Source organism: Lipotes vexillifer, unplaced genomic scaffold, assembly GCF_000442215.2.
Source record: "Lipotes vexillifer unplaced genomic scaffold, Lipotes_vexillifer_v1.1 scaffold685, whole genome shotgun sequence".
NCBI lineage: Eukaryota > Metazoa > Chordata > Mammalia > Artiodactyla > Lipotidae > Lipotes > Lipotes vexillifer.
Genome location: NW_006771436.1, coordinates 1,834,642 through 1,846,817, shown reverse-complemented (window position 1 = coordinate 1,846,817; position 12,176 = coordinate 1,834,642). Strand labels below are relative to the sequence as shown.

General features: G+C 36.5%; 1 protein-coding gene across 2 annotated transcripts in view; it reads right to left on the bottom strand.

Annotated features, from left to right (window-relative positions):
- Window positions 1-12,176, bottom strand: part of VAMP4 (vesicle associated membrane protein 4) — a 27,063-nt gene that overhangs the window by 4,254 nt on the left and 10,633 nt on the right. The window contains exons 4-6 of one of the 2 annotated variants that reach the window (XM_007446766.1): window positions 11,082-11,132; window positions 2,860-2,960; window positions 825-904 (exon numbers count right to left, since the gene is read on the bottom strand). In XM_007446766.1, the coding sequence (XP_007446828.1) occupies window positions 825-904; window positions 2,860-2,960; window positions 11,082-11,132 (232 nt within the window). The remainder of the gene's footprint in view (window positions 1-824; window positions 905-2,859; window positions 2,961-11,081; window positions 11,133-12,176) is intronic. The other variant, XM_007446767.1, reaches the window with a different exon arrangement.

Genomic DNA, 12,176 nt, shown 5'->3' with positions numbered 1-12,176 from the left:
TTTCCCTAAGTTCTATTTCTGAAAGTAAGAGGATTCAACAGGTAAACCGACAGAAATAAGCAAATCCAAGGCAACTCCTGAATGAAATCCTTAGCATATGTCAACATCAAGTTTTGAAAGTTACTGCTAAACTTGAAAATGAGAGACTAAAAACAATGTGGTATATCCAAGGTTTTCAACAAAGCCAAAAATGACAAATTTTTCTTTTAGATCTTATTTCTCCTATCCAAGTACTAACCAGGTCTGACCCTGCTTAGCTTCTGAGATCAGGCAGGTTGAGGGTGGTATGGCATAAGACTGTATCTTATTTCTCTGGAATAATGAGGGACAGTGGGATTTTCTTTTTAGCCCCATTTGCCATATGGATTCTGACACATTAAACTGCTTTTAGTTTTTTCTCCATCCAACAGAAAATTATATTTTTCTCTGGCTTGCTTTCTGTCTTTTAAATATCTCTATGTAATGCTATAGGTTGCTCCAAAAAGTTACTAAAAATAAATTACAAGTTAATATTTCTTACAAGATAAATCTAGAGGAAGCTAAATTATTAATAAAATGTGGATTACTCTCTACGAAGAAATCCATGAAAACATCCTTTTAGGCACTGCTTGATTCCTTTAGTTATTTCTGACCCATAAGATATTAATTCAACAAATATTTACTGAGTTCCACCATGTCCCAGGTTCAGAAGATATAATAATAAGCAAGACAACTGTAGTCCCGTTCCCCACAGAGCTTATTACCTAGAGGCCCTTTTTTCTTCATGTCTTTGAATACCACTGGATATGCTGATGGACCTATCCAATATCTTCCAATTTACTTACTTTGCATCCACGCCACCACATCTGCCTTCGAAGTTGTTTGGATCTGTTGCTAAAAGCAGTTGCATTATCCGATAGGCTTTCTATATCACATAGAGGATGGAGAGAAGGATTAATTGACATAACAGCATTCTTTTATCTAACACAAAGACAAGAAAACATTAATTTCTACTTCTGCAAATCTATTCCCTTTTAAGCATGAAAACAACATCCTTCCTTTCCTCTACCCACAAACTCTGGCATTCTGTATTCTAAAAAAAAAAAAAACCAAAAAGTAAAAAATGGCTGCAGGTCAGTTTGCTCAATCCACTTTTACAATAAGAGTAAGAGAAGTCTTCCCAGGGCCTCAATGCTTTCAAATAAACTTATGAATTCTGGTAGAAATACTCTTTAAAAATTCAAATACTTGGCACAACTATAGAAAAAAAAATTTACACATGGAGAAGGCTAGATTCTTAGAAGATATCAAAAGTGACTGATTTTGAAGCAAAACAATATATTTTTAAAGTGTTTAAATAAGTTTTTTGGTTAAAAAAGTCTGTCAAGGATTAATCAGATATTCATTCAGCCATTCATCATCTAAAAAATATGTGAGTGCCTAATAAGTGCCATGGACTGTTATAAGAACAGAGACTAACATTTGTCAGTAAAGAAATGTTACTAAGTCATCAGAGAAAGCATAAGATAAAAATATTAGATATGTGTGAAATAAGTTTGAAAAGAAGTGATTAGACCTATCCTCCTCGAGATCAGGAGAAATACAAAGCACATCTACATAACAGGACAAAAGAAAAAAATAATCTAACTCTTCAACAATGAATTTTTAATCTTTCCATTCTCAACTGATCAATTAAAGAAATAATACAACAATAAGATGATTCAAAGCAAAGGGAGCGACATACAACTCAATAACAAAAAAGCAAACAACCCAATCGAAAACTGGGCAGAAGACTTAAATAGACATTTCTCCAAAGAAGACATACAGATGGCCAACAGGCACATGAAAAGACAGTCAACATTTCTAATGATTAGAGAAATGCAAATCAAAACTACAATGAGGTACCACCTTGTATCGGTCAGAATGGCCATCATTAAAAAGTCTACAAATGACAAATGCTTAAGAGGGTGTGGAGAAAAGGGAATCCTCCTATACTGTTGGTGGGAATGTAAATTGTGCAGCCACTGTGGAAAACAGTACGGAGGTTCCTCAAAAAACTCAAACTAGAGTTGCCATATAATGCTGCAATCCCACTTCCGGGCATATATCTGAAGGAAACTATAATTGAAAAAGATACATGCACCCCAATGTTCACTGCAGCACTATTTCCAATAGCCAAGACATAGCAACAACTTAAATGTTCATCAACAGATGAATGGATAAAGAAGATGTGGTACCTATTACAATGCAATACTACTCTGCCAGAAAAAAGAGTGAAATAATGCCATTTGCAGCAACATGGATGGACCTAGAGATTATTATACTAAGTAAGTCAGAAAGAGAAAGACAAATATCATAGGATATCACTTACATTTGGAACCTAAAATATGACACAAATGAACATATCTACCAAACAGAAACACTCACAGACATAGGGTGCAGACTTGTGGTTGCCAAGGGTGGGGGGTGGCGGGGTGGGGGAAAGGATGGATTGGGAGTTTGGGATTAGCAGATGCAAACTATTATACACAGAATGAATAAACAACAAGGTCCTACTGTATAGCACAGGGAATTATATTCAATATCCTGTGATAAACCATAATGGAAAAGAATATGAAACAGAATATATATATATATATATATATGTATAACTGAATCACTTTGCTGTACAGTAGAAATAAACACAACATTGTAAATCAACTATACTTGAATAAAATAAATTGTATATAAAAAAATAAAGGGAGCTAAAGTTAAAAACATTAAAACCATAAATGCCATTTTTCCTAAGTCAAGATTCCTAAACTTTGGCTAGAAAAATGGGAGAAGTAAACTATCAAAATACAGATTAATAACATCAAGAATTATATGAAGTATCTGTACCTGATTTGTCCTGCAGTTCATCTAGTCTCTCCCCTCTTTCTATTACCTTTGTAATATTTTCTTGCATGACATCAATGACTTCATCCACCTGATTCTGAACACTAGTTTAAAAAAAAAGATTAAAAAATAATGCATTCTTCTTTTGAGAATTTTACAGTTTTTGAGACTTTCATTAGACATGATAGAAAACAGCAAGTTCTCAGAATCATTCAACTCTAAAATGTTTAAGTTTAAGCCTTGTAGCAACAGTCCTTTCATTTGTGGGCTTGATTACTCAGGCCATTAAAAGACAACATGATACAAATAAAGTAATATTTAACTTATAGTTTATTCTTAACCCTGTTTCTTCAAATTAAATATACTGTCAGAATGCTCAGTAACTACAGAATTTAGTTAAATAGCTTGACTCTAAATAATCATTTTCTTTTCAATAGGCCACTGAGGCATCACATAGACACAGCTATAAGCTACTTTTACTATACATATAGTTCACACACTAAGGCTAACAAAAGAGTTTGCCCAGGTACGTTAGAAGCCAATGAAAAATATTCAGTTTCCAAAATGGAAAGGTACAGTGTGCTCTAGGACACTAAGGCTCAGTGGGTATAACTCTTCACAGCTCATCAATTTTCTCTTAAACAGGGTTTAAAACAATGAGCAACACTTGGGAGGGTTTTGAAGCACCCATGAAGGAGCAAAGAGGAAACATTTTTCGTTGTTCTTCAAAATGAAAATATGATTTTCTTCTTTATATCAGGTGATGAGAGCCTGTTCCAATCAAACTTCAGACTGTTCAATGAAGATTTTTTTTTTTAAATAAATTTATTTATTTATGGCTGCGTTGGGTCTTTGTTGCTGCGCGCGGGCTTTCTAGTTGCGGTGAGCAGGGGATACTCTTCGTTGTGGTGCGCGGGCTTCTCATTGCGGTGGCTTCTCTTGCTGCAGAGCATGGGCTCTAGGTGCATGGGCTCAGTAGTTGTGGCGCACGAGCTTAGTTGCTCCGCGGCATGTGGGATCTTCCCGGACCAGGGCTCAAATCCGTGTCCCCTGCATTGGCAGGCTGATTCTTAACCACTGCGCCATCAGGGAAGTCCCATGTTCAATGAAGATTTAAACTAAATTCAAAAATTTAATAATTGGACCTCAGCTGCCTACTCTCACTCAGAAGTTACCCCCAGAGTACACAGACATAGAAATGATTAAGTGTCTAGTTTTCCTCTGTTGCTTCAATCATTTGACAAATGTCTAGTTTTCCCCTGTTGCTTCAATCATTTGACAAAATGTTACCTTAAATTAGTTTATGGAATAAGTCATGCCAGAGAAATATTTAAAAGGAGAAATAAAATGAACTCACAGTTCTTATAACTCAAAAACTGTTTAAAATATAAAAACTGTTTAAAGTGGATTACTAGCAACTATAAGTAGATATATGTTTTAAATAAATAAGGATATGCAATTGTTCTTTCTAGTCGGGGAAGTGTATCAATTTATCAAATATCACCTAGGAAGCCTTTTTAAAAAATTCACAATACACATCTCCTCGCTGCCCCTCTACTCTATAGTGAGTTGGGAGTAAGGCAGGACATGTGTAATTTTGAAAAAGAGTTCTATCCCTTCCCTGTCACGAAGATATATCTTCAAAAAGTTTGCTTTAAAAACAAAATGAAGGCCCATTTAGACACATATGGGTTCGGAAGAAGCATCCTCAGATTCAAGTAGAATTACTATGTTTGATGATAGTCACCCCCCCTCCCATGTTAAAAGCACCCACTGATTATCCACACATAGACTTGAGGGTTCATCATAGCTTCCTAGAGTTCTGTGCCTCTCACACAGTATTCTACTGAACGGTATAAAACTGAAGCACAACTAAAGTGGGACATGGAGAATTCCCTTCTGCCCACACAGATCTGAAAGAGCCCCCACGTGTCTAAGAGGTCTTGTTGCAACTCCTAAGCAGACAGCTAAAGATGTAAAATCTTATACAAGAACAATGGCACAGATACTTAAGCAATTTATTCAATAAATAATTAAGAAGAGCTTACTATGTACTGTTCTAGGCACTAGGAAAACAATACTGAACGAAGCAGACAATAATTCCGGCTCTCATGGAACGTATGCTTAAATGTGCAATGAATACACTTCATTAACCTTCAGAGTTAATGGAACGTATGCTTAAATGGAACGTATGCTTAAATGTGCAATGAATGCACTTCATTAACCTTCAGAGTTGTGTAACAGTCTGTGTCTAACCCATTACTCTATATTGTTTACAGCATTTAACACTAAGCGAAAGTATTTATTTATTTACATGCTTATTTCCTGTCTCTCCCCACTAGAAGGTAAGTTCAACAAATACAGAGACCTTGCCTACTTTGTTCACTTTTGTAGCCCCAGTACCTGTAACACTGCTTGGAAAAGAGTATGCACTTAATACTTAACAGCTGAATAAGTGAACAGTTTAAGTCCTGCAAAGCACATCCAGCTACCTGAGAAAGAGTTATAAGGCAGATATAAGAATGTAGAGGTAGGTCACCATTTAACTATAACGGAAGCAGAGCTATTGTTTATCAAGGGCCAATCTTGAAATTCCTAGGTAGTTATTTTCCATCATATGCAAGAGATAATAGGCTAAAGTAAGGTGCAACACGATGGAAATGGACAGAATGTACGGCAGCACCTACACATAATCAGATTATAGCTATTATGGATATTAATATACCTATACTACATGTGATTTTAAAACAAAACCAAAATAACTGAAGGAATCGTTATGGTCCCAGAATCCCTATAAGCAAAAGACTCCATGGATAATACAGGCAGATTAATTGGAATAGAATTCATAAAATTACAGATTAAGTCTTACTAGATTATGATAAACCTAGGGGTATTACCTCAACAACATGACACACATGTAACCTCTATGGCTAATGGAAACCACCCAACATTTTAATTTTTCCTGCCAAGTGATTAATAAATTATTGTTACTTTCTCCTTCACATATTACTATCCACTGGTATAACCTTCTTAATCCAGCTACTGTATAACTCTCATTCAATCTTAAGATAACGGAAAATCTCATGACTGTGCTTCTATATTTCAAGATATTTTCATGCCCAGAACACAACCTTTTAAAAAAAAAAAAAGAAAAGAAAATCATCTACTTATTTACTTTAATATAAAGGATAATTTTTAAAAAAACAAGTGGAAAGGGACCTCCCTGGTGGTCCAGTGGTTAAGACTCCACGCTCCCAATGCAGGGGGCCCAGGTTCAATCCCTGGTCAGGGAACTAGATCCCGCATGCCACAACCGAAGATCCAGCAAGGTGCAACTAAAGATCCTGCATGTGACAATGAAGATCCCACATGACGCAACTGAGACCCGGCACAGCCAAATAAATAAATAAATAAATTTTTAAAAAGTGAAAACATATTTCCCCATGATTTTTTACATTTTCATAGCAGTTACAATACTTTGATTTCTATTTGTATTTTATGTTGGTCTTACTATTATACTGTAAATGCCTTAAAAACAGAGATTGTCCCACTCACCTGTTTCCCAGGTCATGTGAAATGTGCCTAGTAGTAAACAGGCATTCAACAAATATTTTCTGATCTGAATTATTTCATGTATTCAAAAATGTATATTAAGGAGTTATTATTATGCTATGCATTGAGGATACTGATGTGAATGTTTTGATCCTCAGCAAGATTACAGTCTAGTGGGGAACACTGGTAGCTAGGATTATATTACCATATGTCAAGTGCCATAATGGAAGGAAGCACACAGTATCAGTCGTGATGAATCCAGCCTGGACCAGAGATGGCATCAAGATCCTAGTGCTGAGTTTTGAGAGGTTAAGAGTGAATTGGGCAGAGTAAAAAAGGTGAAAAAAGTTCTAGTAAAAAAAGTTCTAGGCTAAAGGAATAAGAGGGGATATTTCAGGAACCAATGATTACCTGGATATGGGTGGTGGAGCTGGGACAAGAAAAGGGTAGAGAACTTCTAGATTTATAATTTGAGCAACTGAGTAGATGTAGATGATGGTCATTAACTGAAATAGAAAATTAAGGACTCAAAGAAAAAGCAAGTTTTTGAAGGAGGGGGTGGAGATTCATATCATTTCCTGTTAGAGTCATATAGTAGAAGAAAGGACACAAGAGAGAACATACCCAGGAAAATATCAAGACATGTAGAGAAAAGACATTTTAACATTGTTTTAGTAATTTATTTATTTATTTTTGCTGTGTTGGGTCTTCGTTTCTGTGCGAGTGCTTCCTCTAGTTGTGGCAAGCGGGGGCCACTCTTTATCGCGGTGCGCGAGCCTCTCACTATCGTGGCCTCTCTTGTTGCAGAGCACAGGCTCCAGACGTGCAGGCTCAGTAGTTGTGGCTCACGGGCCTAGTTGCTCCGCGGCATGTGGGATCCTCCCAGACCAGGGCTCGAACCCATGTCTCCTGCATTAGCAGGCAGATTCTCAACCACTGCACCACCAGGGAAGCCCTTAACATTGTTTTAAATCCTCCTTAGAGTCTGACAGCACTTGTGTTCCTGAGATGTCTCTAATCTAATTATCACCACTACAGGGAAGCCACGTGGTATAGTGTAGAGAGGCCAGGCTCTGGACACAGACAGATCTGGGTTTGCAATTCAGCGTTATCACTTACTATGTATGTGGCTTTGCAAGTCATTTTGCAAGCCTCTTTGAGCTTCATATTTTCTCACCTTTGAAATGAAGATGATAATCTTTCCCTTATGAGAATTAGATGTGACAAGTGTGTTTTAAACACTTAGCACGGTTCCTAACACTTAGCATGTGTTTAATGTCAGTGTTCTTCCATTAAGGGAAAAAAAAGCTCATGCTCTGCAACACACACTCATCTGTTATTTTATAAAGAAAATATTTATTTTCACAGTTAACACCCCCATCTTGTGGCCTCTTAAGGTACTGTTGACAAAAAAAGTTTTAAATATATGCTGTATTTTTGCAAATATATATATATATATATATATATATATATATATATATATATACACACACACATATACATATATACTATATGTAGTATATATGCTATATTTTTGCAATTATATATACATATATATGTATATATGTACATATATACATATATATGTGTATATATATGTATCTGTTCATCATGGAACATTCCTTGGGGGAATAAAGTTAAACTTGTTGGACCAAGGCTATAGATAGGAGATTTTCTACTTGTGGCAGAGTATGTCTACAATTCACTGGAGTGGCATTTATAGTGCTACTATTTAATTTAAAAGCAAAGGAAACACTCCAAAGAGAATCATAAATTTTTTATATAGGCATGTGACTATTTAAAATCTTTTCCAAAAATCTTCCCTGAAAAGTGACATTGGAATACTAAAGAACCCAATAAAAGGACCTACTGTATCAGCACAGGGAACTATATTCAATATCTTGTAACAACCTATAATGGAAAAGAATCTGAAAAAGTATATATATATATATATATATATATATATATATATATATAAACTGAATCACTCTGCTGTACACCTGAAATTAAACATTGTAAATCAACTTATACATCAATTTAAAAAAAAGTGACACTGGGCATTTTTGTGGGATTAATCTGTTATCAACATGTCAATCAAATGCAGACAAAGCAAACAATGTTGCTGATCCACACATCAAAAAAACACCCTGTATGGTAACATTACACATTAAGCAGTGACAACACACCTTAAAGAAACTCACCAGTGCTCCCAATTTCAGTTACTAAACAAATGCCAGGAATCTGTCCTTGGGCAAGTAGTGTGGCAGGTTGTGCTCCACCATTTGGGGCCACTTTGGGCACATGCCTGAGTGGTGCCCTGGTTAGATAAACACTCATGGGGTTGTGCCAAGGGTTAATTTGTGTGTTTTGATGACTGACCACCTTCTGAGTACGTATGATAAGCCTTCAGCTCTAGAGTAAGTCATTACACTTCCTCAAGAGTGCCTTACTGTTCTAAAACTCTGTGATCACCAACGTTATTATGGTAATTTAATATGCACATATACACATTCACGTGCATGTGTGCTTGGCACTTACTAACATAGACATATCCTGCAATGCCCACTCTGTACAACTGGTACTGGTTTTGGCGTCAGCTGGAAAGTCATACTCAAAAAGACTCACTGGGCCACACTCAGTACCAGGCTCACTCTGCAGAAGGATGTCAGACAGGAAATGAAGCACATTGGCAGGGAAAAAACAGGTGTGTCATCAGTGGAGTCCTCTTCTCCTGCGGCAGCTGAGGTATATATGTGGGTGGATAGAGAAGTCACTCTGGCTCAGAGAAGGGCAATGGCTCTGCCATGGCATCCTCGCAACCTTGAATGCCTTGTGATCCTTCCAAAGATGAGGATGAGTGGCTTCTGAGGCCATCTCCCACTCACCTCCCCATCTCCCCTAGGAGACTGTCATGAGACAGTTTCTTATCACCTCCCAGGTTCTGATGACACATAAGGCTTTCTGCAGGATATACCTGCAGACTATAAAACCACTTAGCTGCAGGCGAGAATTGGCTCCTTTGTAATAGGGCATCTCACTATTCATACTGCAGCCACCCGGACCCTTCTATTTTGGTATCATCATTTTTGGTGTTTAGGACAAGAACCTAGGGAGCTGGCACCTTTGGCTACTCTTCCTTTGACAATCTATGTAAGTAATAAACTGAATCTAAGTGGCTCATTGTATCTTTACTGGCTGAATCAGACACTTGAAGCAGCAGAGACTCTCTCTTCTGCTGGCCTTGAAGAAGCAAGCACTGTGGGTTGTACAGGTGCAAGGAAGTGCATCCTGTCAACAACTACCTGAGCTTACTCAGGAGCTTCAGATGAGATCAAAGCCCTGGTGACACCTCAATTTCAGCCTTGTGAGACCCTGCAGAGGGCCCACCTAAGCAGTGACTGAATGCCTGACCCAATGGAAAATGTGAGATGATGAATGTTTGCTGTTTTAGGCTGCTAGGTTCAGGGTAACTTGTTATACAGCAATAGAAAATGAATACATCCCATTTAGTAGTCAAATCAATTTGTTGGTACCTTGATTCTGTATTACAGAATCCATTAGCTAGGATCAAGCTAAGTGTGGACCTATTTCTTCACAACAACCACTACCTGACTAAAGCCCAAGTATCTAATCAATAACTTTTTTCTTTTTTAAACTGTGGTTTATTATTTATTTATTTATTTTTGTCACATCGCGCAGCATGCGGGATCTTAGTTCCCCCAACAGGGATCGAACCCATGCTTCCTGCAGTGGAAGCGTGGAGTCTTAACCACTGGACCACCAGGAAAGTCCCTCATCAATAACTTGATATCCCATTACAGTACCCTTCCCACTATGTGCCATCTATATCCAGACTTAGGGTAGCAACTACCCCTCCTTAGATCCTGAACCTGGGCCATTCAGTTTATCTTCCAGTTTATCTTTTATAGCTCGGTAAGTTTCCAGGCCTATTTCACTGCTCCATTCATTCCTTCTCCCTTCTTGCCAGGACTCATGATTCTAATGTTAGATACACTCACTACAGCATTATCCACCAGCTTCCATCAACAATATATACAGAAAAGCTCTAAACTGAAAATTAATGAGCCATAAAACTTAGATCAATAAATGGATTAGGATAAGTAATAGATATGAACAAATTCTGGAAGTACATAAGATACTGTACTTCAGAAAACTAAATCTATTATATTACTTTTATTATCATGCTGAAAATGTGAATCAAGCTATAGATTTAAAACCAAAATAGACCTTGAGATTATGCTAAATAAATGAATTTGATATATAATAATTAAATTAAGAAAACCAACAACCAGGAATTGCATCTCCTTAGCTATAATTAAGAGGTAACTTTGTGAAAATGAAAAGAATGACTGGGTTTTTACAACCTAGTAGTAATATTAGTCTACATCAAGGCTCAGCAAATTTTTCTGTAAAGGGCCAGACAGATAATAGAGAGTTTAGATTTTGTGGGCCATAAGGTCTCTGTCACAACTACTCAAATCTGTCACTGTAGTTTGAAAGCAGCCAACAGATAATAGGAATGGCTGTGTTTCAATAAAACTTTACAAAAACAGGTGGCAGCCAGATTTGGCTCATATGCTGTAGTTTGCCAACCCCTGGTCCTTGTAGAAATATGATAATCATTTAAACAAATGAGCGTCTCACAAACTTACTGCTTAATTTTTTCATTTCTAGGTCCAAATCTTGGTCCAGATGGTCCCCTTCTGAAAACAAAACACCAAGTACATATTAATGAGAGCATTAAAACAAACCCCAAAACAGAAAACACACACACTTGCTGAATTCTAAACATGGATCATTTATCATAAGGAACCACATATTACTGGTACTGATGGAACCTAATGATATTTAATCATGTCTGTACTTCATTGGTACGTAGTGCAGGCCATCACAACTTAATTCTTCTGAATGTTATCACTTTTAATATAATTCTTAGTTATACACAGCTAGTTTTAATCATTAAACTCTGAAATACCATAACAACTAAAGTGCCAGTGACTATGAATAACTTTATGATCAATTATAGAACACTAGAAGTCCAACTACCTTGAATTTAGGCTCTAATGAAATGCTGATTTGGGGGATGGATGTAGAGAAAAATCCATTCAAAACACTAAAATTTTTCAAGTATGTTTTTTGATTACTCATCTTAAAACTTAGCAACATAACTAAAGGGAAATTTAAGAGTCTATGAAAATATTAACATTTCTCAAATTATTATCTCTCCATTATAGTCGAGTGTTGTATCATTTAAACCAATCCATTTTAATAATCTGAAAATTAAAATTTTTGGATGTTTTAAGTAACTTTCCATCTTCTGATAGAAAATAAGGTATAAAACTCAAAAAAGAATAGGTTCTGTACCAATTAAACACTAATTTCCCATTTCCCCCTCCTCCCAGCCCTTGGCAACCTCCATTCTACTTTGTGTCTCTATGAATTTGATTACTCTAGGCCTCAGATAAGAAGAATCATGTAAAATGTATCCTTTTGTGACCAGCTTCTTTCACTTAGCATAATTAATGTCTTCAAGGTTCATCCATTTGTAGCATGTGTCAGAATTTCCTTCCTTTTTAATACTGAGTACTATGCCATTGTATGTACATACCATATTTTGTTTATCTATCTTTCCACTGACAGACACTTGGGTTACTTCCACCTTTTGGCAATTATGAATAATCCTGCTATGAACAGGATTATTGTTCATAATAATCAACAGGTGTTGATTTTTTTTTTTTTTTTTTTTG